The 27,911-nt window shown below is 36.2% G+C and overlaps 1 protein-coding gene across 1 annotated transcript in view; it reads right to left on the reverse strand.

Annotated features, from left to right (window-relative positions):
- The window catches only part of VAV3 (vav 3 guanine nucleotide exchange factor), a 561,290-nt gene that overhangs the window by 37,246 nt on the left and 496,133 nt on the right, over positions 1-27,911 (reverse strand). Inside the window, exons 20-23 of the mRNA XM_006882495.1 lie at positions 14,777-14,842; positions 8,942-8,976; positions 1,113-1,229; positions 456-543 (exon numbers count right to left, since the gene is read on the reverse strand). Of these exons, the coding sequence (XP_006882557.1) occupies positions 456-543; positions 1,113-1,229; positions 8,942-8,976; positions 14,777-14,842 (306 nt within the window). The remainder of the gene's footprint in view (positions 1-455; positions 544-1,112; positions 1,230-8,941; positions 8,977-14,776; positions 14,843-27,911) is intronic.

A 27,911-nucleotide genomic window follows, 5' to 3' on the forward strand; every position in this document is an offset into this window, starting at 1 on the left:
GGGGGAGTGAGGGAAATTGAAAGAATTTGTTTGAATTTTTATTAGAATTTTGTAAATAAACTAGTGAAAAAGAAGGAAAAAGAAATAAATACTAACATGTACCTGAAAAAAAAAAAGTTGCTGTGAGGTAAACTCATATTACATTTAGTCAGAAATCAAGGCACACCTTACACGAATAAGAGGACTCATATTTGAATTCTTTTTAACTGTTTTTGCTAAAAATTCTAGTGGAGATGCTGAAATATTATCTAAACTTTATAAATTTAATTTATATAAAAGATAGTATTGAAATAATATAAAACTTTACTGGAATTCTAAAGATTAGAACTTTCAGTATTTCTAAAAAGAACACTTCACTAGGCAAAATTTCTAAGAAACTTGAATTTACACAAACTTTTCTAATAACAGGAAAAAAAATAAGGCCCACAGATTGGAAAGAACTAATCAATGCTTACCATTAAACTTTTAAATTTTCTATTTTCTGCAATGTGAAAAAAGCCATCTCTTGTTAAAATCTTGATGTGCTTTGCTTCATTATTATACCTGTGGGCGATGAATAACTTATGAATATAAATGTGTTTTTAATCAGTAGAAATCAATAATTACCAGAGGGCATGCCCCAATAACATTATAGGAATTAATTCCAAAGACAAAATATATACCTATGCCAATACACTGATGACAGCTAATTAACAAAATATATTTACTAGATTGGTTGAAGATACAACCAATATTTGAGGTGAAGAGAAGGAGGGAGGAGAATTTAAGGCAATTTAAATTTCTGATTTGTTTAGTAAATTCACTTTGAGCTTGTATACAAACAAATAATACAAAATCTAGTAGCTTAGAATTTACTAGAAATAAACACACATATCAAATCACCAAAAACACAATGTTATGAAAGAAAGCTAATATGCCAATTAGCAGCCTATAACACTTATTACTGTTTTTCTAACAGATATTTTCAAGTATTAATGAACTGTCTAGATAGATACATTATTTCTGCTGCAATTAGAACCCTGGTTTTCAACTTGAGTGTTATAAATGTCATATGGTCTATGTAATTATGAAAACAGGAAATCTATTTCTGTAAAAGTACTTGTCCTACTTACTTAATGCTAATTGCATATTCTCCCGACTCTTTGGTCCTGCGCCTCACAAGGTAAGTACTATTTACCCTATTAATAAGTTCAGTCTCTGCCTGCAATCTTCCAATTGTTCCAGCATACCTATAAGGGGGGAAGGAAAAGCACAGGAAAATTAGTTATGTACCTGAAAGAGAACAGAAGCTAAAAATAACTATGTCAAGATTTTACTTTAGAAGCAGATCTGAGTTGTTTCTACGTCTATATTAAGTAATTATACTGCTTTAAAAAACCCTCCAGAACACCAAAACAACAAACACTTAAACTAACAGAGAAAAGAAAAAAAAATCTTTTTGTATGCCCAAACACATGTGCTCTACAAAGCTTACTTAACAGTAAAATTAAAAGTATCTAATGGACAGTAAGCACTCAATAAATATCAGTCAAACAGGACAATGAGAGGAGTTAATAGATAATTGGTTATAAAGAGAGTTCTAGGGAGTTTGGGGACCAGAGGAAAGATTTGAATGAAATGACTGTCTGTGCTGCAATCCCAAAGGCAGGCTGCTCGAATCTACCAGCTGCTCTGCAGGAGAAGGACAGGCAATCTATTCCCTTGTGATCTAAACCGCTGAAAACCTGCTAGAGAGTCAGCTATGGGCTGGTTCTGACTCAGGGGTATACAGCAACAACAATAAAAAAAGGAAATATTTTTAAGTATATTTGAAAGAAAACTTCAATAATAATTTAAATTACTAAAAAGAATTTTTGAGTCAGAAGACTAATCCTTAATATTTGTGATTCTAAAAGACCATTTTCTAAAGAATATTGTAGTAGTAAAATTACTTTTAATAAAAATGAACTGGGGGCTTGGGGAGGAAAATGTGTAAAAATGAATGAATGAATGAATGAATGAAAGAAATCCAACTTCTCTATAAACTTTTGTTAAAATCACAATTAAAAAATAATAAAGTGTTCAAAAGTGTAGATTATTCAGAGAGGTGAAGATGGGTGGGGGCTCGTTAATCATAGGGTTGTACAATTTGATGGGTGGGGATAGTGAAAGAAATGGGAAAGATCTATTGTGAAAAACAATGTATCCACAATTTGTAAATAAATCAGTATAAAATTTTAAAAGGTAGCTTATTTTAAAAAATCAGAATTCATTTCTCTTTAGACTATGTTGCCCTTAAAAATATCCAAATTCTATAATAATAATAAATGATAATAATACAAGTCTTGCTTTACATTCAATGCTAAAATTTCCTCAATGGCTATATAAAATGTAGGTTTAGAGTTTCTTGAAAGAACACAATAGATAGAAGTTTTGGGGAATAAAAAACTGGAATAATATTTTATTATAGTGGCTGTTTTTCAAAGGTTTTTTTTTGTTTACTTTGAATCATGCCATTTTCTGTATTGAGATTATTAACTTATTTCTTACAAATTGTTGTGCCTCATAAAAACACCCATGATCTGGCTGCTAACCAGCCCTGTGCTTTTTCCATCCTATTATTTTCAGACACATGTTCTTTCTTATATTTTTTAATGAATTAATTTTCTAGAAAATTATCTGATCCTTATATAGATTTCTGTTACTGAATGTCAATGTTGTTATGTGCTATTGAGTCAGAACTAATCCACAGCTGACCCTCCACTGGGTTCTCACAGGTTTTAAACTGCACAGGAACAGGCTGTCTGTGCTTCTCCAGGGGAAAAAGGACTGTCAAAGCAGCTAGTGGATTCCAGCCACCTGACTTTTGGTTGGCAACATAACACCTTATCCAATAAGGCACCAGAGCCCCCTTAGTATAAATACTCAGTGCTAATATAACACTGATCTATACACGCTATATATTCAACAAAACTTTGCTGGACTGCATTTTAGGTTTCAACTAAGTCACATACAAAGCATCAGCAACCCAGCTCATTACTGTTGAGTTGGAGCCAACTGAAGGCTGACCCTCCAGTGGGTTTCTGAAGTCATAACTGTCACAGAAAGATATTTTTTCCAATGGTTGGTGGAATCAAATCTCCTCCTTCTAGCTTTGGGATGGCAGTGCAGCTTCTTACTCAGGAAGCCATCAGAGTTGTCCCTCTTTGCATTATATAGAAATTATAAATGTAAATACAACCATTATACATAAATGTATTTTTTGTGTTTTTATGTATTAAAGAATATGTAAAATTATAAATATATATTTATATCCTCTGTTTTCTTTTATAGACTTTCTACCAGTTGAATGCTATACTTACTGGGTTGATTGTCTAATTTTCATTCTTTCCCCCATATTATCTATCTCTTTGACTTTATGAGAGAATTTTTCAACTTTTTTACCAACCATTCCACTCAATACTGAATTCAGAATTACAGTCTCATTGTTATCTTTCTAAAACATCCAGATCACTTCAAAGGATGACTTCTCAACTGCAAGGATAAACATTTTTAGAAATTCTTTTTTTCTATTCCCTCTAACAGCAATTTTCGTCAAACTTCTTTTCCTCATTTATTTCATTTGGCCTCTAGTTCAAGGCTTCACTAAAATGCCTGGTTCCTTTGTGTTCTCTGTCCATGTTTAAAAGGGAGGCATCCAAGAACTGCCTGGAGATTTTGTATGTGTGAGCTCCAAGGTAAGCTCATTGGGTAAGAACTTAATCATTTGGCAAGCACTTGATAGCTTGGCTAGGTAGCATTCACATGTTAGCACTGGAGAGTTTTGGCTTGTGGGGTTTTTTTGTTGGTTTGTTTTTCTATGAGGCTCTTCAATTTCTTTTGTGAAAAAATGTCCTCAAGTCATATCTGGAAATCCAAAGAGAGTAGTACATATACAGACGAGGCATCTGTTACAGTGCTAGAACTGAGCTATATGAAGGGACTAGGGAGAGAGTATTTGATCACTGAGGTATGCAGAATTACCTTTAACTTCCTGTCATTCTCATGCAAACCTATACTTGGACCAAGAAGCAGTCCTTGGACTAGAGCAGGAAAACACTGCATTGCTCAAAATCAGGGAAGGAATGCATCAGGGATGCATCCTGTCTCCATATCTTTTCAGTTTATCTGCAGAACAGATCATTCCAGAAGCAGGGCTTTATGACGAGGCATGTGGCATCAGGATTAGAGGTAGACTCATCAACAATCTACACTATGCAGATGACACAACCTTGCTAGTTGAAACTGAAGATGATTTGAAGTGCTTGCTACAGAAGGTCAAGGACTGTAGGCTTCAATATGCATTGAAGGTTAATATCAAGAAGACAAAGATTCTCACCCCGGGCCAATTGGCAACACCACAGTAGATGGAGAAGAGATTGAGGTTGTTCACAATTACAGCTTGCTTAGCTTCACAATCAGCACTCTTAAAACCAGCAATCAGAAAATCAAAAGCTAAATTGCATTGGGAAAATCTGCTGTTAGGGACCTCTTCAGAGTGCTGAAAAGCAACGATGTCAGTCTAGAGACTAAGTTGCACCTAATCCAGGCCATGGTCTTCGCAATTACTTGTTATGCACAAGAGAGCTGGATAATGGCTAAGGAAGACAGAAGAAAACATTATGCCTTTGGGTTGTGGTACTAGAGAAGAGTCTTGAATATACCCTGGAATGCCAAGAAAACAAACAGGTCTATCTTGGAGAGGGTGAAACCAAGTTTCTCCTCAGAGGCTAGTTTTTTGTTTGGGTTTTTTCTGGAGATAATTCCATTTTAAAATAATTTGTCTTTGTTATATTAATGATTTTTTAAATGTATACCACATTGAACATTTAATTGTGCTAATACGAAACCTATACTTGGACCAAGAAGCAGTAGTCAGAACACAGCAGGGTAACACTGTATGGTTCAAAATTGGGAAGGGTGTACGCCAGGGATGCATCCTGTCTCCATACCTTTTCAACATGTATGCAGAGCAGATTATCCGAGAGGCTGGGCTCTATGAGGAGAATTGTGGCATCAGGATTGGTGGAAGATCTATTAACAATCTCCGTTATGCAGATGACACAACCCTGCTTGCTGAAACTGAGGAGGACCTCATGCACTTGCTGCGAAGGGTCAAGGACTGCAGCCTTCAGTATGAACTAAGGCTCAACGTCAAGAAGACAAAGATTCTCGCCACTGGACCAATTGGCAGCATCAGGATGGATGATGAAGAGATTGAGAGTGTTCACAGCTTCACTTTGCTCGGCTCCACAGTTAACACTCTTGGTACCAGCAGTCAGGAAATCAAAAAGCATATCGCGATGGGAAAGTCTGCCGTTAGGGACCTCTCAAACGTACTCAGGAGCAACAGTGTCTCTCTGGAGACTGAGGTGCGCCTGATACAGGCCATGGTATTTGCATTCGCTTGTTATGTATCAGAGAGTTGGACAATGACTAGGGAGGACAGAAGGAGAATGGATGCTTTTGAGATGTGGTGCTGGAGAAGGGTACTGAATGTACCATGGACTGCCAGGAAAACAAACAGATTCATCTTGGAGAGGATTAAACCAAGCTACTCCTTGGAGGCAAGGATTCTGAGGCTTCGTCTGACATACTTTGGACATGTTGCCAGGAGGGACGGGTCCTTGGAGAGGGACATCATGCTTGGGAGGGTGGAGGGACAGCGCAGGAGGGGAAGACCCTCTATGAGATGGATTGATTCGGTGACTAGGGTAATCGGGATGGGTGTGTCAGAGGCAGTGCGGTTGGCGCAGGATAGAGCAGGGTTTAGGGCTGTTGTGCATAGGGTGGCTATGAGTCGGAAACGACTCGACCGCACATAACAACAACAACAACGTACCGCATTGAAACAGATTAGGGAAAAAACTGTTTAAAATGGATATGTGATTAGTTATTATTGTCGTGACAGGAGTCCAGAGCGAAGGCTGCATAGTGGAGTGGACCTGGGGGAAGGGTTTGTAAAACAATGAAAGAAATTTTCTTTTACTTTTCTAAGAGGGTAGTGTACTGGCAGGGGGAGAGGTTAGGAGGGAAGAAAACTGCACAATGAATGAATGGAAACCCAAAGTCTCTGTAAATTTTCATTGAAATTAAAAATATATTAAAAAAAGAAGAATAAAAGAGGCTAGTGTTTTGAAGCTCCATCTCACATATTTTGGGCAGAGGACTAGGAGAGATAGGTCCTTGGAGAGGGACATCCTGCTTGGAAGACTGTTAGGACAGTGCAGGAGAGGAAGAAATCTGATGAGATGGAGTGATACAGTAACTGGGGCAATAGGGTTGGTGTGTCTGAATTAGTGAGACTGGCTCAGGACAGGGCAGGGTGCAGAACTGCTGTGCATAGGGTCACTATAGGTCATGGGCAACTCAATGGCACATAACAATAACAACAATCATGGCATCTTTCAGTATAACTGGCACTCTCCAGGTTCATTTTCTTAGGGAATATACAAATACAGTGTCTCCTACCAGGGTATGAAATGCTCCCTGATTGCTGGAAAGATAGAGAATTTATTTTATATCTTTTGATCCCCATATAGATTTTTAAGTCATTTTCAGATCTATGACATCACAAAATTTTAGTAATTGAAGATGATAATCTTGATTTTCTATTTCATTTTCTGGTCTGTGCAAGAGTCAAAGTTCACCTGGTGAGGACAACCTGTTTGTAAATGTGGAAGTAATGAGCAGATAATATACTTGATGCTATTCAAATTACCAGTTCCTTGAGAACCATCATTGGGTGTCATTTTCTCTAAAGAGTTTAGCATTTCTAAAATTGAAGCTTCCATTTTCTCATGGATTTGATCATTTTGTTCCCTGGCAGCAGGCATCTCACATGTAGCTGTCTGCTTAGTCTGAATAAACTGCCCAGGTTGCTCAGGAATAGAAAGAAATTTTAAAATTCTACCATCAAATGCCCTTAATTCTTACTGTTTTTCAAGGCTCTGACTTTATCTTAATACCCTTTTCTATTAATTATTGTAAATACTACTCTTCTAACTGGCTCTAATAGCATTTCAAAGCACTTTTAGGTATTTATGAGCACGTATTTTAAAACAAAGAATAAAAATGTTAGCCTCTAGTGCTGAGTAATTCCCAAGTATCTTAGTGGTTTCTTTCATAAAATCCATGTCACTTGTAGCATTAGTATTTTCCTTATGATGCTAATTCCTGTCTAATTACTTGGAAAAAATTAGTAAAATACAAAAACAGACTATTCTTCATATGCTTTTTATTTTATAAATTCTTGGTGACTCCTTGTTTGATTATCCATATTATCATTTCCACTCTCAAAATTTTAATTGTGAAGAGTATAGATTCAAATACTGCAGAAACTGAGCCTTCAAATTTGCCTTTAAGCAGGTAAAATATAGCAAGAGTTCATGATCGACCACAAATCTCGTTTTGCACAGCCACCCCGGTGGTGACAGTGGTGAGGAGGCCAAAGGAGGCTCCACTGTGAAGATGTGTCATGACCACACTGAGAACAAGACAGACAGTTCAGGGGCCCGAGACAGTCAGTGTGATGAGAAGAATGCCATTCACTGGCCAATGCCTTCCTCTGCACTGAAGAGTTATCTAGTCTCTTCCAGAATTTGGTTATAAGACAGAAAAGAACCAGAATATTTTAGAAATATGAGAAAACCTTGCTTTATCTACTCTCATAAACTGAATTTGTACTCTATCTCTCTGGACAGACATCCATATCCTGATACCTCGTGATCATGCACATACCTCACTGTCAAGAAAATGAACATGGATTCAGTCAGGTTAAGAAGAGGCTCAAAGAAATAAATGTCAAAGAGTAACTGTGTCTACGTTTTGCATTTAGAGGCTGGTAATTGACAAAGTGACTGGGGTAATAGGAGTAGGCGTGTTGGAGAAACTGAGATCGGCTCAGGATAGAATAGAGTTCAGAGCACAATAGTGACCCTTCGTGCATAGGGTCATTATGAGTTGTAGATGACTCAACAACAACAAAGAGAAAGGTTAAGAAAGCCTGGTGGCAAAGTATGTCACATGTTGCACTGTAACTAAAAGATGGTGGTGGTGGTAGTGGTTGTCTTGGGTCAGATCTAACCCATACCTGACTCTCCAGTAGTTTTTCAGAGGAAGTTAATGACACAGAAGGAGACTGCCCATTTCTCTCCCTCAAAGCAACCAGCAGATTTGAACCACGTGCCTTCACATTTGCAGTGCAGCTTCTTACCACTAGGACGCCACAGTTGGTTCAAATCCACCAGGAGCTCTGAGGGATAGAGATGAGCATTCTCTTCCTATAAAGATATAAAGCTCCAGAAACCTGATGGAGGTATGCTGGGCGTTGAAAACAATAGCAGGAGGTTTAGATTTGAAAGCCGAGGGCGAGAAAAAAGGAGAGAAATTCTCAATGAGATGGAGTAATGCAATAAACAAAACAGTGGTGAACGCAAACTACTCTCTTATACACAAGATAATTGAGTCAGGACTGACTCTACAATAACTAACAATATCTAGACAGTATAGCTTGGGGTCCTGCTTCAAAATCTTCCTAGTTGCCTGGTTTTAACTTTTGTTTAATCATTTCTGAAAGGGGAACAATAATAATTTCCTTGGATAGATGTTGGAAAAGCATCTATGTATACATGTGTCCATTGTCCATGTCTCATTCCTTTCTGTGGTGCTATAAACTTTGAATTTATTGTCTCATGTGTGCACGCACACATACACACAGATGCACACACATGCATGCACCCTGACAGATATTTAGAAAAGTCAGCAACATATAAATTCATTACAGTGTTTTGTTACATTTGAAAATACCGTTAGCCAGGACAAATGGAAATAGAATGTGATTTTATTACCCCTGCATTTAAGGCATCCTCGAGCTAAGGGTATGGTATTTCAACTTAGCTACATAAACATTTTTAATACTTACCAAGGTTGGCAAGAATAATCTACTGGTTTGGGCACCTAGGATATAAAAAGGCAAAAATAGATTAAGTTTACTTAAGGGAAGCTTTTAGAAATCAATCATTAATTCAGTTCAGCTGAGTCAGCTCTATAAAACCCTAAGTAGCACAGTGCTGGAACTATCCATTGGCAATTTTATACAGAGTGAAGCACAGTATATGCCAGGGAAGTAGAAAATAATTCATTTCCGTTTAATTCATTCTTTCATTCATTTTACTGCCAAAGTACCTCCAAGGAGAGAGATATGCTGGAAGAAAATATGAACTGGAAACTTCCAGTTTTTAGTACCACGGCAGTTTAATCTTATGATAGAAAATTAAAACAAAAATGTTACAAAGAAAACCAAACAGCATTTTGTTTCCCAAGAAATTAAAAAAACAACAACAAACCAACAAAACAAAAGCACATGTTAAATAAGCAACATATAGTGGATGTGGACTCTTATTTTGTAAACCAAGTTTAAAAATCTCTGCTTTTGCCATCTACCAACCAAAAAATCTTTTTATTTGAGGAAAAAGTTGTGGAAAATTTTAATTTTCCCATTTTCTCACTCCTCACTTCACACAAGAGAAAAATACTGCATTTTCAATGCAAATAAACACAGAAAACTTCTTAACGTCGGTAATGGTAACTAATAAATGAACAAAGCAAAAAAATGTACACTAAAATTCACCAAGTGACACCTAGAACACACACCAGTATGAGGGGAACAAAATTTATATGTGCTTTAGAATAAGTAACTGTTCTGACAGTATAAAAAGTTGGTCTTTTATATATAGAAATCTTTCATGAAATCTTTTAGACTTTCATATATAAATTTTATACATTTCTAGATCTTTTTTGGGGGTAATAATACTGTGACACTTAAATGTAACAAAAATGTAGTATTTCATAGGTTTGCCAATATGAATATGTTTATATGTCAATTTTAATAATTTGCTGTTACTACTATTTCCTTCTGGATTTAGAGTTGTAGATAAAAGAAAATTCATATATTTTGTCAAAATATCCCTTTGGTTTGTTAGTATTTGTTTAATTATGTATTACATTTTATCACTTTGTATGATACTGATGCATAGAAATGACTAATAAAAATAAATTATACCTCTGCAAATATATTATTCTACCATGTTCTTGAAAACAGAAATCATGTTTTCATCATTTCCCCTTTGCTGATATATAAACACATGAATTCTGAAATCTGATGGGAAAATATCTCCTCTTTCTTTGCCTTCTTTCACCAAGCTTACTGCCAGCCTGATGTCTCCGCTTAGCTCAAACAGAGACAGCCAGTAAATCATCAGAATTTGAAGATCCCTCCTCTCTGTTTCTCTTCTTTCTGCGATTTCCCACCTTCTGTTCCAGTTGCTGTGGTTGCCTAGAATGTTGAACTGGAGTCTTTTGGGCCAGTTAGGCTGAGGCTTCAATTATGCGTGGTAGGTAAAGCATAGTGCCCATCCTCAAGCTAACCAGCATAAAATCAGGTCATTCATCTAGATTTGTTTAACAGCTTCTATAGAGAGTGGCTATAGAGAGATTATGTTAAAAATACATTTTTTTCCAGAATTTAGACTGCTATCTATGGTGGGGTTGATTCAATAGAGCTACTTGACAATTACCAGAAATAAAACCTCTCATCACTTCCATTACTGTTGCTGTGTGCCCAGAGGCTAAGTATCAGTTGTTTGTAAGTAATTTGCTTTTATTCTTCGGTTGAATTTAAATATTTTCTCTGATGTTACATAATTTAACTAAAATGTATTTCACTCGTGGCCATCAAGATAGAACTGACTCATAGAAGGTTCTGCAATGGGTTTCTGAGGTGAGGACACTAATGAGAGGAGATTGCTCATCTTTCTCCAAGAGTCATGAGTGGGTTTGAACCATCACTGGAGGCAGGGTCTTTGGGTTAGCAGTATGACTCTTTATAGATTACATCACCAGAACTTCCTAAAATGCATCTGTTGTTGTTGAGTACTGTTGAGTTGGAACTTACCCATAATCGACCCACCAACTGGTTTTCAGAGGCAGTAAATCATATAGGAGTTGAGTGCATTATCTTTCTCCCTTGTATGCCTTTAGTGTGACAGCACAGATCCTTACTAGGCCACCACAGCCCCCTATGTATTCTAGTGCTCATTAATTTTAACTTGCTCTGCTCCAGAGGGTCAGGGACTGTGGTCTGAATTATGGACTGAAGAAACATCAAGAAAATGGAGATTTTCACCATTGGGCCAACTGGCAGCATTAGGATAGATTGAGAAGAGACTGATGTTGTTAACAATTTCAGTTTACTTAGTTCCACAATCAATACTCATGGCACCAGTAGTCAGAAAATTAAAAGACAAATTACATTAGGAATATCTGCTGTCAGGGATCTTTTCAGAGTGCTGAAGAGCAAGGATGTCAGTGTAGAGACTAGGATGTGTCTGATCCAGGCCATGATCTTCACAATTACTTTCTATGCATCAGAAAGCTGAATAACAACAAAAAATGAAAGAATAATTGAGGCCTTTGAGTTGTGGTGCTGGAGAAGAGTATTGAACATACCATGGACTGCCAAAAGAACTAAAATGTCTAGGCTAGAGAGGGTAAAACCAAGCTGCTCCTTGGAGGCAAAGATTTTAAGACTCTTTTTCACATACTTTGGGCATGTAACCAGGAGGGATCAGTGTTTTGAGAAGGATATCATGCTTAGAAGGGTTGAGAGACACCTCAGGAGAGGAAGACCCTGACAAGATGGATTGATGGTAGGTGTGTGTCAGAGACAGTGAGATTGGCTCAGGACAGAGTAGGGTTCGGAGCTATAGAGCATAGGGTCACTGTGAGTCATATTTGACCTAACAGTACATAATAACAGCAAGAGCAGCAACAAGAACAACTACTCTCTTGAACTTTTAATATGAAGATTAGTTTTAATATATTATCTGGATAGCTTTGAAGCCATTACTTACTTGAATTGTTTCTCTACAACTATCTCTAATGTTTCCTTCAGTTAGATGGATTTGAACCCTTTCACCCATCGTTGTACTTCCATTTACTCATCTTTCTAGGAAGTTATCTTAGGGATGTCTTCACATTTTTCTTTTAACTCTACACAATTGTCTCTAATCTGTCATGAAAACTGTTCATTAATGTTCTTATTCTTTTTAAAAAATATTTTATCAGATCCCTTTTTGATATGCAATCAATATGGAAAGTGTTATCTTTAGAGTTTTCAAGCATATTAAACAATTTTTTTCTAGTATTTAATAATTTTTAGTATCTTCTTAGAAATGGATTGATGTGGTGACTGTAGAAATTGGCTCAAGTGTATTAGAGATGGTGAGAATGGAGCAGGAGAGGACAGGAGTCAGATTTGCTGTTTGCAAGGTTGCTGGGAGTTATACAAGACTCAACAGCACCTAACAACATCTAACTCTGAATTCTCTTTATCATATGCCCTTTGTTCAAGATGGTTGTTTCCTCATGAATTTAAAGACTGTAAACTCATTTGCCCTGAAACTTAATTTGTAAAATCCTTTGAGGACTAAGTGTAAAGAGGCTCAAATTTAGAGAGAAGTAATATTCTCATGTGTTATCATTTTAGGGGTACAATCAAAGTGGAATGTTGTTATTGTGTCCTGTAGAGTTGGAACGGACCAATAGCTGACCCTCCAGTAGGTGTTCAGAGGCAGTTAATCACATGGGAGGAGACTGTCCATTCCACAGAGATAGTGTGATTTCTACTCCCACAAATGTACAATTTTTGGATTTAAGATTAGAAAGCTAAGGAAAGTTTCTCTCTTCTTTCCTATTCCACCTAGATTCAAGAGAAAAGACAGTCATATGCCCTACTGTGGGATGACTCTGTTCTTCACCAGCTGAGGATTCTTGGGTTTCACAGATACGTGAGCTTGTAACTATGCTGCAGCCTCAAGCTGGATTTCAAGGGATCATACTGCAAAACATGAAATCACCTCATGTACAACTCTCCTATGTTTCTATAAGTTCTAGATTCCTATCTGCTACTTCGAAATTTTTAAGGAAACTGATACAGTAGATCCACGTGGACAATTTGTCAGCTCAGAATGGAATATGAAACACAACTCACAGATATTTGATAAACACAATCCCAGCAAATTCCATTTTCCAAACTACCTCAATTTATCCTCCCTCCAGTCTCTCCTCTCCTTCCCTTGTTCAACTTTCCCTATACCAGCAAAAGAACCTATAACTTTACTAAATAAGCAACACAAGTTTAATATCTATTTCTAACCTTTAAGCTAGAAAACCAATTATATTGGTTTTATAACTCTGCTGTTCTTCAAATCTTCACTATCTTAAAATTTCTGAACAGTTTTAACCTTCTAGGTGTTAATTAGTTCACCAAATACCACACAATATAACCGTATCAGCCGATTTAATTAGTATTTATCATACAGCTAAGGTCTTTTCTTAGCTTTTGCACTCATTTGTTCAACAAGAAAAGTTTATTAGCTATATACTAGATAACATAAAATCCCAAATTCCCATTTTAGACCAATTCAAGGGGATAGAAACAGAAAACAGTATTTTTGTTAAAAGGCTTAAAATTCTTCATGTCTCCAAGTATCTTAACATTTAGAATGAGTAATCTCTTTACATCCCTTCTTCTATTGATTAGGGATCAGAAGCCTGAATTTTGTTCATATAAATAATAGATACCTAGCTAAATGATCAATTTTGCTTATCAAATAATATAAGGGTAGTAAAAACTTCAACAGCTTTTTAAAAATGTTATTTAATATAAGATAAAATATGTGACACTCAGATTATTGAACCAAGAGAATACAGAAGAATTGTTTTATATCTTTTTCTTTTAAATTAAAATTGAATTAATGGAGTAATTTATTCCATACACTACATTCTGAAACAAAGGACATTCACATTGCTGTTGTTAAAGAATGAGAAATATTAAGAGAGATACTATTAAAAAGAATGCACAGTTTAGAAATCCTGGAAGCACTGAAATATATAAGGCAGGGTTGTTTAAGGAGGTTTTTCTCTCAAGTCACTCCAATCATCAACAATTCTGTTGCGTTATTATGGAATTCCATTTCCTTGGGAGTCAATAATTTTAAAAGTTTTATAGAAAAACCTACCATAAACATCAAATTATGATTACAAAAGTCACGTTAACCTAGACTCAAGTTTATAAATCTCATAAAAGTACTAGAAAGTACATTTTACGTTGTATTACTATATAACATTATTTGAGTAAATATCCATTCATTCTCATTGTATCATCTGAAAGTGTTTGATGTTTTCAGAACATTTCATTATGCCATTAAATAAACAGTAATGACACACTGAAGCATAGAAAAATGTGCTGAAAGATTTGATTGAAAAATTTGTAAATGCTCATGGTTGGTTAGCACACTAGCTTGAAGTTGAATATTTCTCTGTAACCCAGAATGCCTAGGGAGTAAACTGGACCCTACCATTCTCACTCTAGTGGGAAAAGGAAACTTGTATAATCTGCAGCTTTGGTTTAATTCTAAAACCTTTTAGGCAGTATTATTCTGTTAATACTGCTAACTTAATTTTCTCACTCCCATAGTTTCCAACACTTTGTACAAATCCCCCAAGTCCATGATGATGGAATCATAATAATGTTAGAGTTTAATGACATTAGCCATAACATCTATAAGCAAAATAATATAATCCTTCTATCAAATATTAAGAAAATGAATAAATTACCTAGATAGTGTCCTTTGAAGAATTTTATATCATCAGTCACAGTATCAAAAACAAAATATAAAGAAAACACGGTACTTACACATGGGCAAGGTTTGACAGCATCACTTGGGAAAAATCCAACCTCTCCAGATGCAAAATTTCTACCCTGAATTTGAAAAGAAAATGCCACTATTGAGAAAAAAACTGACCACAAATGGAGGCACATAACATTGCTTAGATAGTGTTGTATTTCAGTCTCAGAATTACCTGCAAGTTGTACCAATCATATGCATTACCTTATTAAGGCTCAGAAAGGATAGACGGACCAGGGGATTTATTAAACTGTTAAACTGCACATAGACAACATGTTAAACTTTGTTGTTGTTGTTATGTGCCCTTGAATTGCCTGTGACTCAAAAGACCCTATGCACAAAAGCTCTGAACCTTGCCCTATCCTGAGTCAATCTCATTGTCTCCGACACATGTACTCCCATTCATATCATAAAGTAAGAATGCAAGTTTGAGTTTTAAATATCCTTTATTCATTCTGTTATCTTTACAGCCCTTAGACTTGTTTATAGATCATATAATTTTCTATATGTCTCAGCGTTCTATCCTTTTATCATACTTATTCAATCTGAAGATTTAGCAAATATCCTGAGAAGCTGGAATATATGAAGGAGAAGATGGCCTCGAGATTGGAGGAAGACTCATTAACAATCTGTGAGATGCAGATGATACAACCTTCATGGCAGAAAATGAAGAGTTGAAGCACTTACTGATGAAGTTTTTAAAAAACACCTTCAGTATGGATTATACTTCAACAGAAAGAAAACAAATTCTTCACAACTGGACCAATAAGTAACAGTATGATAAAAGAAAACAAAACTGAAGTGTCAAGGATTTGATTTGGATCCAAAATTAATGCCTGTAGAGGCAGCAGTTGTGAAATTAAAATACATATAACATGGGCAAATCTGCGAAGGACCTTTTTAAAGTGATAAAGAGCAAAGGTATCAGTTTGAGGGTGATGGTATGTCTGAACTAAACCTCAGGATGCTTTAATGTACAGATCGATTGTTCATAGGATCATACTATATGAGCCTAAGTAGAGTTCACAGGAATCACAGCAGACTGGCTAACACCTAACAGCAGCAGCATATGCCTGTGAAAATTAGAAAACAAACACAGAATACTGAAGAAGACATGATCGCTTTGAACTGTGGTGTTTGTGAAGACTATAAAATATACATTTTTGGGAGGTGCCAGTCAATCAGATCCAAGTTATAAGGACCCAATATAGAACACATCACTTGCTACAATCACTTGCTATGCATCTGAGAGCTGAACAATGAATAAAGATAGCAGAAGAAGAATTGATGCCTTTGAGCTCTGGTGTTGGAGAAGAGCAGTGAAATCCCACTGACTGTAAAAAGAACAGCTATGTCTTGGAGAGGATGCAGCCAGAGGGCTCCTTATAGGCAAAGACAATGAAGTTTTGTCTCACACAGTCTGGGTATGTTACTAGGAGAGACTATTCCTTGGAGAGGGGCATCATGCTTGGAAAGGTGGAGGGCTGGCGAAAGAGAAGAAGATCCTCAATGAGATGGACTGACACAGAACAGCAATGGGCTCAAATGTGTCTGAGATGTTGAAGACGGCACAGCATAGGCCAGATTCAGATCTGTTGTTTATAGGGTCTCTATGATCCATACTTGACTTGATAGCACCTAACAACAACAATATACAACAGAGGAACTCTAGTGGCTTACTGGTAAGGAGTTATATTGTCAACCCAAAGGCAAATGCTTCAAATCCACCAGCTGCTTTGCAGAAGAAATATGGACAGTCTCCTCCTGTGTGATTTACAGCCTCTGAAAACCCTCTGGAGAGTCAATTATGAGTTGGTTCCGACTTGAAGGCACACAACAACAGCAACAACATATACAACAGAACAAAATCCTGTCCTGTCATTTCCCATCTTCATAATCTCTGCTATGCTCAAGCCTACTGTTACAGTCACTATGCCAATCTATCTCATTGATCGTGTTCCTGTCTTTCACTGACTTTCTATTTGTCTAAACTTGAATATTTATGTAAACTGCCTAAACAACAAAACAAATCCATCTTGGAAGAGGTGTAGGCAGATTGTCCCTTATAAGTTAGAGTAGTGAGCCTTCATCTCAAATTCTCTGGCCATGCTATCAGGAAGGTCTAGTCCCTGAAGTGTAACTTGCTTGGTAAAACAAGGTCAGCAAAAAAGGAGGAAAACCTGAAACAAGATGGTTTTACACAATGATGCAACAATAGATTTGAATGCAGGAGGAATTGTCAGGATGCTGTAGAAGCACGCACGTAGTGTTCCTTTTTGCTGTATACAAGGTCAAATATGAGTCAGCGATGACTTCATAGCACCTAACACCACCACCACCACAAATACAAGAACCAGCTGCTTTAGAGTTGATTCTAATTCATGATGACAGTACGTCATCAGAATAGAAACGGGGCCCATGGGTTTTCAATGGCTGATTTTTCAGATGCAGATCATTACGCCTATTTTGCAAGGTTTCTTTGGGTAGATTCAAATTTCCCACCTTTTGGTTGGCAGTCAAACATGGTACCCATTTGCCCCATGAAAATACATGTAAATTAGACATATGTGAAAATGAGGAACATTTATCATGATAAGTTTTAGGTTATTTTAAAAAATTACAAGTAAGAAATATAACAATAAGATGAAGGGTTTGAAAACTGGGAGAATATTTAAAATGTCATTTTAAATATGAGAAAAGGAAGAAAAGAATAGAATAACTGAAGCATAAAATGAAGAAGAAAAAAAAAAGAAATATTTAAGACTTTGTTCCTAAAAAAATACTTGTTCAGATTTCCCTGAAAAGACTCTCATGGCACTCACCATATCATTGTTTCCTCTCTTCCAGAAAAATAAACTTTACACAAACCACACCACCAAAATTACAATATGCAATTATCAAGTTCTTGAGTTTCATGCACCCTTTTCAGAACCTCATTTAGGTAGATAACATTATGATTTAGCATTAAAAGTCCCATTATTTTTTATTTACAAATTACAACAAAAGTGACAGGAAAACTTCTCCCTTCTGATGCAACACGCCTGTTGTGTCCGCTTGACTATGAGAATGTAGGGGAAAATTACAAAATGGAAATCCAGAATTATAGAAAAGAATGAAGGCAAAAGAAAGTTGAGAAGTAAGAGAACTGAGTAGGAATGAAAAGGGCAGGTAGAGTGAAAAAAGTTGATGTCTGAGGGAGGAAGTGAAGAGGCAAAACTGATGTGAAAAGAAGAGAGAGGAGAGCTTAGGAAAGAAATGGAGATCAATTAAATAAACAGAATTTCAGTTTTTGGCAAGCTTCTAGGACAGCAATGTGCACACATATTTGAGAAAAAATAAGTAGAAAAGTAGATTATTCTTTCCTGAGTCATTGAACAAAGAGTGAATTTTGACTAGGCACTGAGTTTATGTCAAAATGTATAAAGCTTGTTCTGTTTCTCCCTATATTTTGAGAGCAAATATATGCATGCATATTAATTATAATCCAAGATGGAAAGGGTTAAATATTGTCAGAAAATGCTACAGAAACTGAATAAAGAGAGTGAGTGCTATGTTTCTCTGAAAGCTGCCTGGAAGGGGTGGCAATGAAATTTCAGATAGCTTTGTAAAATGTGGGGTTTAAACAAATGGAGAAGTGAATGGAGAACATTCTAGAATTCAGGAAACAAGCAAACAAAAAACCATGTACCCAGGAAGTGTCAACTGTTTTCCTGAAATGGAGTCTACTAACAGCTAATACTTACTAAAGTCTTACTACATGCCAACCATTACTCTGTGTGTTTCACTTAATCTTTAAAGATTATTCTTTGACATAGCTCTTTTTCCTATTCTTATTTTACAGGCAAGGAAAATGAGTCACACAGTGGGTACCTTATTTGCTTATGGTCACAGATCGAGCATGCAGCAGAGTCAGAATTCAAAATCAACTATTCTAATTCAGAGGCATGCACTGCCTTGCAGGGTTCATGTAGGAAGATAGCGAGAAAGAAGCTAAAGGAGGCAAGGAAAAAAAAATAAACAAACTGTAATTTCTGAATTTTATACATTGGTGATGGGGTTTCAATAAATGTATTGTGCCTTTTAGAATTAAAGTAGCACCAGCATGGAAGATATGTTATAGATGAACATGACTTTGGAGACAAGAATCTTACTAGGGAACTGAACGGCAGTAGGGAAGAGTAAGTGGAGAGGAGGAACGAGGTGCTCAAGATATTGTTTAACTAGACTCAGGGACTTGTCCTTAGATTAAATTTGGGAAGAGCAGAAGAAATTAAAGACTGAAAAGATGTCAAAGATTGGAGTGGTAACTGGTAACTAAATAATATAGACTGAGTTAGATGATGATCAAGGAGAGTACTTATATGATTAAAGTGCTTTAGTTGCATAATGTGTTAAGAGTTGGACTTTTTTAAAAAAAAGTCATTTTAATGAAAGTTTACAGAGACTTAGGGTTTCCAGTCATTTACTGTTGCACTTTTCTCCCTGCCCATCCTCTCCCCCTCAAATCACTCTTCTCCTTGAAAAGAAAAACTCTTTCATTGTTATGCAATCCCTCCTCCCAAGTTCACTCCACTATAAAGGTTGGTGGTCTGAATTTAACAGCCACTCTGTGGCAGAAGGAAGGGCATTCTCTTCTCTAAAGTTGTATGGCCTCAAAAACCCAATGATGATTTTTATGGGTTGGAACTGACTCAAAGACAGTGTTGCTGTTGGTTTTGTGTGGGGTTTTGAAAAATCTTTTATACCACTACCCAAATCTTTCTGCGTAAAATGCTACCTGACTGCAAAACAATATGGGTGTGTGGGTGGGGAATTATATACTGACAAGAGGCTTTGAAGAAAAAAAGAGAAGAGGTATTTCCTTAAAAAGAAAAAGACAATGCTTAAGCACCACTAGCATGAATAAGGCTATTTTGCAAGAGAAAAACCTGAAAGAGAGATTTATGATTTTTCAAAACTGCATTTGATGGTACATCAGCCAATTGGAACATTACAGCTATTATAATGGTGCAATTTCAATTGCTATCTTTCTTCATAGAAGAAAAGGTATTAATCCAGAGAATGCTGCCACCTTCATCAGAACAAAATTGAGGAAGAGTCCTCCTATTGGTTGATACTTTATTCTATTTTTCCCTCCAAAATACAGTTCCCACGTCACCTCTCCTGTCATCTCTTCTAACAAACCTTCCCCAGGAGGTAGACTGAGATTCAACCCCACGCTCACAGTACCATCACATATTTTTACTGTTACACATGCCACCTTTGCTCATTTCTTCATCACTTGACCGCAAGCTCTTTGCCATCAAGGACACTGACTCAGTTGCTTTTGTCTAGCAGAATTCTGTGTGTGTAACAGGAGAAGTGTTTGTTAATTGAGGAATCTCTCAATATGATATTTCTAAAACCTGTAACTCTTCATAGAAAAGAATAATTTGCTTATGCACAGAGAAGTACTAAGTTGCCTTTTCTTTATTTACTTTACAAGTAGAAAATGAGTCTTTCTTTAATCTGAGGAATAAGGTCTGGTGTAAGACTGAGAGAACAAATAAAGGACTTCCTCCCCTCTTCTTTTTCAGTCCTAAATTTCAAAGAATTTATTTACCTTCTAGTCAATGTCAGACCTGACAAGACTTTTAAGATGTGGAAAATTCTTTCTGTGGTTGTCTTTTTATTATGAAAATATTTAGTGAACTATTATTCATATTTCATATATATAAGAGGAAGTATATCAGAGAGCATAGTTTCATAAATGTATTACAGAGACAAAGCATTGGGATACAACAAATGGAAAGTTTAGTAAATGCTATAATTCAGAACTTAACAAAGTGAATATACTGTCACAGCTTTTCCATTTCCCTGCCTCCCTTTTAGAGTCCAAACCCAAAGTCAGGAATGGGAACAACTTCCTTGCACAAGAGACGAATGGGCCACAGTTATGCAGTCAAGGCCACAGAACTAAAATAAACATATAACTTTCTATTTAAACCAAGTCTTGTAAAGAGTAAAGAGAGAACAACTAATAAGTACACCAGGAAACCATGTAAACTGGGTTTGGGAAAGCCAGAACATATGGCCACTATATCAATAGCCATTTCATTCTTTCTCACTCCACTTTAAATATTCTATTTGAAATCTTTCCAAAATTTCACTCAGTAGACTGCCAAGGACTCTCTGAATTATTATAATTTCTTCCTTAACAAGACGTCCTAGAGGTACAGACTATAGTTCTTTAATGGTCAGTAGGCATTCCTTAGATGATAAAGAAATGAGATAATAATTTAGCATATCTGAACAGATGAAGAAAGTAACATTTCCTCATTAAATTCTAAGAGATGTCAACTTGAGCTTTGGGAGATTATATGTGCTCTTTTCAATGATATTCTACTTATTAAAATTGCTATCCAACAACATTTGGAGGATTCAAAACAAAGTTATGTGTAGGAGGGGTGTCTTTGCTTCTCCAGTGGATGTGTGTGGGAGGTACCGAGGTAATTCATTAATACTAATGGGTGGAGCAGCTGTCAATCCCTATGCATGGATGGGACTGCAGCCTGTCCCCGCAAAATAAACTATCCAAAGTCAACATTTTAGCAAGTTCTACATGGTGATCTAGCCATGAGAATTTTACTAACCTTGATGGAAAACATCTAGCTGAATTTCTTTCCTCCCCACCTACATGCCTGTGTGGGTACTTAACTTTGGGTCAGATAATCATCTTGTCATCCCTTTTCTATCTACTGAAAACGCTAGAGTTTGGGGATCTTTCCGTTATTCTCCTGTGTGATGTTTGTTTTCACGAGTCCCCTGACATTTTCAAGGTCAACCTGAAAATATTCCCCTTTCATAGTTACCTGTTATCTGACACTCCACGCAGTGATAACTTTATATGCATTAGTCTTTGGGGCATTTTTGTATTAGGTGATGGGACTTCTGTAAATCTAAGAATACAATCTGAGTCATCCTTATGACAATATTCTCTTTGGCAAGTTACTGAGAAAATATATTATGGCCTGTATATAGCAAGAAATGGTATACTTTACTAAAATTTCATTATATATCAATTGTAGTAGACATAAGATTAAATTATAACTTATAAAATAACAATGCATTTTTGCATGAAATTGTTTCCTGTAGAAAAATGCACACAACAAAATTATTAGCAACTTTCTCTGAAATTTCTGCATATAGAAAATATAAATGTATACAAAGGCCTCTCTTTCTAACTGACCTTAGCTTTTAACTTTATCTCATTTTTCTTCAATAAGAATCTACAATGAAGCACATTGAATTAAAACTACTTCAGATTTTCTGGTAGAAATGTTATTTGCAATCTACCTGCACAGAGAAAAATATTAATGTATGCCAGGCTGGCATAGTTAAACCTGCATTTTTAAACACTATGCAATCCACAGAACAAGGATGGCTTAAAATGACAGAAGATATCCTCCAAAAATCTTAATCATAAATTGCTTGGCTTCTAACTTGTAAAAAGGAGGAAGAATTACTTTAAGGAAAAAAAAATGATAGCGTGTCTTTTCCCTGTGGCTTATTTATCCCCTTAATACCACCTGGATTGGAGCTTTAATGCACTCCTGGAATAGCACTGAACAATTTGAAACAGATGTGGAAAGCTGAATGTAAAAGGGACAGATTAATGGTTATTTATGAAAGATTGGAAATTCTCCCAAGTTACAATGCCCTAAACACTCTCAACGTATGCATGATGGTGCTGTGGAGATTACAAAGCAATTTATCACACATGGGTAATGGCCAGAACTACTGTCACCCTGCCCAGACACCCTCCCAGTGTCAGAAACACTCAAGGCATGTGTGTGAGAAAAGAAGACACACAGGGTGTCCAGGAATCCAGGAATCCAGGCAAATCCACACAATAAATTACATATGAACCGGGTTGATAGGTAGACAGATATGCTAATGCAAACGTAGTTACACAAAAATCTTTCTCTTTTAGTATTCCACTTATAATAAATTTACCTTTATTATGAAGCTACTCTTCCTTTCCTAATATATTAATAATTATACCATCAATGTAAGTTTAGTTGGTTTTACTTTAACAAATTTGTGAAAGAGAGAAGCAGAGTTGTACATGGTTAAGGCATTGGACTATGACTGTCAATTAGGCAGCATGCATTTATTTTTAATATCTTTTCTACTTAAATCCCACATTTGCTCAATTTAAAATGATTACACCTATCCCCCCTCCATTGGGTTTCAGTTTCTGAGAAGAATCATGATTATAAGCACTACCTGTTTCCTACATTTCCTTATAGTAATGATACTAATATAAAATCTAAGGCCTGATACCACACATAATCATCCTCTTCTTTTAGCAGGTAGCAAACTGGGCACAACTTCATACAGACTCTACACTCTTGTTAGATGTTTGTAGCTGAATGACACTGAATTTAAATGGTAGCCACTACAGAGTACAGTAAAACTGGTGATTAACATATTATCTCTCATGATATTACCCATTCTACAATCTGCCAGTTGTTTACTCCCATTGCTGTACAGGTTTTCGGATAGCCTCACCATTTAATCCATAACTGAGGTTCATTATACTCAGTATTTGGCTTTAATATATGATCAGTACTCAAAATATGTATGGATATAATGGCCCAATTAATTGAACTGGTGAAACTGCACTTTGGGTTAATGAAATGATTCTCCTCTTTCAATTTTCACTGAAAATTAGGTCATAAAATTTTCTGTATTAGTAATATACACACAACAGAATTTAATCATAGTTTGATAATTTAGGAATTTGAAATGTTTCAACATACCATTACCACTTATGGTGTGTGGGGGGGGATTGGTGATTACCAGTATAAATTTGGACTAAGTATGTACTGATGTCGTGTAGCAGACTGATTGCTCAAAATGGCTTTCCTCGCCATTGGCTTTGATTTTTGCCACATGGCTGGGTAGACTATGATAATAATATGAAAGAGATCAACAGTGTCTTTTAGGTGAGAACATGCAGACAAGAGATATAGACTAATAATAATTGTTCAGTTTTGCCATCCCACCAGGCTTAAATTGAGCAGATTCAGAGGCAAAAAAGGGGAATTTTGCTACTATCAAGAAATAAGAGGCAGAGAGGGAACTGTCAGTCCTTTGGGGCTAGAGATTCCTGTGCAAGACAGACTGAAAATAGAGCTGCAGCAAGAGCAGTAGCAAAGGTGGTGAAAAATTATAGACCAATGAGAGAAAGAGAACTGAACTGGAATGGCTGCCCCACATACCCAGGGCGGAAAGGGCCTTGGCCGAGGCTTAGTGAATGGCTGGGGAGAGAGATCCCAATTGTTACGTCTAACACAAGTTTGTAATGTTGTCCCAGAACCACAAGTTAGAGCCCAGCAAATCCGAAGGCCAGAAGATCTGTGAACATACCTGAGAAGTTGTCCTGACTGAAGAATTATATTCTGACTTTCCTACCTTAATTTTAATATGCTAACTTCCCTTATTACCTCCATAAGTGTAAATATTGTCTGAGTTCTGTGTGGCCATTGCAAAGGACTAGAAGGCCCCAAAATAGATCCCAGGGAGGAATGGTTGGTATTAGAATTGATAGAAGTAGGTGTAAGAGTGCGGGGCTATGTTTGATTGAATGGTAATTGGTTTTGTATTGTTATTATCGTGGATGAGAATGTTTTTGCATTATTATTGCTTGTAGGGTTAGTGGAGGTCAGGTGTGGTCACTACTATGCCAGTCTCACTGTTTTCACAGCAAATTATACATATATTTCTAAGTAATTTCATAGTTTACTTATAATTTTCTTCCTTTTCTTAAATTTCAGGAAAACAAAAATTTTCATCAGCTGATAAAGCACTATCTTTCTACTGCAGCCAAAATATTTGTAGGGATAGGAAGTAAGACACAGGATTTAAAACACCACGTGGGGTTGGAGCTGTAATTCAATCTCAAGAAGGACGAGATTAAAGAAAGTATTAAAAGAGAAAAGAGGAAAATATGTAATAAAGCAGTTTTGTCCAGTGTAACTAGCCTTTACCAAGTTATTTTATTTACAATATCTTTCTCCTACAAACTAGCCATCCCATGCCTTATGAAAACAGAATGAAGAGGAATCATGGAAACCACGGAAAGACAGAACAGCCAGGTGAGAATGGTAATAGCTGTGTCAGGTAACTGGACAATGTGATTAGAGCAGGGCAAAGAGGTTCAACAAGGTCACAGCAAAGGCTTGAGGAAGCCAATAACAATATGGCTATTGGCCAAGAAACTGGGATGCTGTGGTCAACGGTCGTGTGAACTCTTCCATGAGGCATAAACAGGTGTAAGTTTATGTTTGGTGCACTCTTCAGTTACTGAAAGCCCAAGAAGGTGCAGATGATTGGGTGTAAAGTACATTCAAAAGGAGAAGTGTTAACGACTGGAAAAAGAAAAGCATCAATATGGTTTTATTATAGAGAGATGAAAGAGTTGAAGCAGAGAGATCAAAGAAGAAAGTAGAAGCAAGTTAAGACCAAGAGCAAACATTTAGGCAGAAGGTCTTGTATAACAAGGAACCAAGAGGAATTAAAAGTAGGGAAAGCAGAGAAACAGAACAAGACAGTGCTTGCAATAAGCATTATTTTCTTAATTATGCTGACAAGCGTGGTGAGGTCCAGAGAAAGGAAGAAGATAATGACAAAGACCTAGGAATTGGTGAAGAAAATTTGTGATCTTATTGTAGCCATATTTATAATCATGGCATGAGTTAGCTATATGTCAGTGCTTGTCCTTGGAAAACACAGAAAGACAGAGTGTCATAGCATCAGAAGAGCTCACTTTAGTCCCAGCTGTGATCTGGCAAGTCTTAATGGTAAAACAGAGATGACTACAAGATTTCCTCATATGCTTCACTGGAGTGCTACAGGGCTCAAAGGAGAGAAACATAAGGGAAAGCAGTTTGGCAACTCTAAACATACTTTGCTATTTTAGTCACAATATTTTATTATTCTAAATCCAGTCTTTTATTTCTAAATGCTTGCTTATTTTTATAATTTTTCTATATTCATGTTATCAAAAGAGAAAGGGATGATCTTATAAATAATACTACCTTCATCTTTATAATTTAGGAAAACTTGCCAAACAACAACAAAGACTCTCATATTACTTTCACCTTATTTGGAAACCTTCTATTCTAGAAAGTCTGTATCTTTTCCTGTAATATTCTACAAGTTATTTGCAAAAAAACAACCACCTTCATCATGAAGTGCCTCTTAAATAAGGGAAAGTTATACCAATTTTTCCACAAGTAAACTTCGAAAACTTGTCAAGCACAATTGTATACAGTTATACTTAATAATCACTATAATGAGTTTTAAAATACTGATACACACATAGAGAACCACAAACTACAGGTCATGAGTCTGTAGCATTTGTTGACCAGAAGGGAATGTTACGTACAACTTTGGCCACTATATGTAAACAGTAATATTTCATGAGGCTTTCCAAAAGAATTTAGAAAATTTTATCCTACCACATATTCATTGGTAGTTAAGTGATTGCCATAGACTCAGAATTTGGAACAACTAGAAAACGTGTACCTTAGTCTAAGATATGTGAAATTAAAGTTCAATTTGTGTGGGTTTAGGATTACATCAAGACATCAGAATATAAGATAAAGACCATAATTAAATGATGATTTTCCCAACTCACGCAAAATTGTTTGTGCTTACTACATCTCTGAAATCTTGGCAGATGGAAGTGTCAAAAATAAGTTAAAAAAAAAAAGAGTTGTGAAATGTATAAAGAAAAAAAAACCCACTAAAAAGTTGTGAGCATAGTTCCTACTCTTTTTAAAATTTTTTTTAACTTTTATTGTATTATTTTTATGTGTACCATCAAATCAGATCTGACTGGTACAGGAGGAGATTGCTCTCTCCTTCTCCAGCAGAACATCTGGTAGATTTGAACCACATAACTCTGGGATTGCAGTGCACCGTCTTGCCACGAGGCCACCAGAGCTCCCCGAATAGTTTCTACTCTTAAAAGATAGGAAGTATATGAAACAGGGGAAAGAGACTTCGGACAGAATTTTTATTATCTAAAAATATGTATTCTGTGCAGTACAGGATTTCTCCTGCAGGGAAGAGAATTCCTTGGTTAAAGGTGTCTTTAAGGTTTTTGGGTTTTTTTTTTTCTCTCCAAAGTCTTGCAGAGTGGGAGGTCGCAAATGATGCAATAATCTTCAATCACAACCTTATGACTGTGTTTTTCTGCTGAAATAAACAATACCCTGAATAACAGGAGAAAAAAATCCAGCAAGTAAAAACCAATCTGTATGTAAGTAAGCCAAACCCCAAGTGGTTACTCAATATAAAATCTGGTAAGAAGAACACAATCCAATCATATCTTGGAAGAAATCCTATTTGGGAAGAGGCCACATGACTTAAAAAAAAAAATCCACCAAAAAAAAAAAAATCCCCAACAAACAACAAACCAAAGCCACAAAGGAAAAAAAAATGAAAAAAAAGATTAACAACGGTTCAAAATATAAGAAATTACTTTTAAAATCCTAGTAGGTAACTCAGGAGAAGGATGGGCAATCTCCTCCTGTGTGATTAACTGCCTCTGAAAACCCACTGGAGAGTCAATTATGGGTCAGTTCATACTTAATGGTACACACCACCACCAACAACAGTAGATAACTAATAAATATTTTCCTATCCTTAGTGAATTTAAAGGCAAGTAACCCAAAAAGAAAATAATTTTACTAATAGCACCTTAGGCATTAAGCTCATAGCAAGGATTAGGTACTTTTAAATTATGGTAGTTATTTACTATATTAGTGTCTTAACAATCAAGTTACTGAATTCCTTATATAAACAATGTCTCCTGCTAGGTCCTAAGGTACTGAAAAATGCAAAGACTTGACGACTATCTTCAAGTGGTTTTCCAGAAATGTTAGTTCCTTAAGTAGTTTTTTGTTTATAGAGAACTTTGAGAAGAATGGGAATCCCAGGTAATTTAATTGTGTTCATGTGAACATATACCTATGCCAAGAGGCTGTTGTGTGATCAGAGCCAGAAAACACAACATGGTTTTAAACTAAGAAAGATGTGCATCAGGATTATATCTTCTCTCTGTACTTATTCAGTCTGAGTGCTAATCAA

The sequence above is a fragment of the Elephantulus edwardii genome, unplaced genomic scaffold (genome assembly GCF_000299155.1).
Source record: "Elephantulus edwardii isolate Elephantulus edwardi_28Jun2011 unplaced genomic scaffold, EleEdw1.0 scaffold00020, whole genome shotgun sequence".
Classification (NCBI taxonomy): domain Eukaryota; kingdom Metazoa; phylum Chordata; class Mammalia; order Macroscelidea; family Macroscelididae; genus Elephantulus; species Elephantulus edwardii.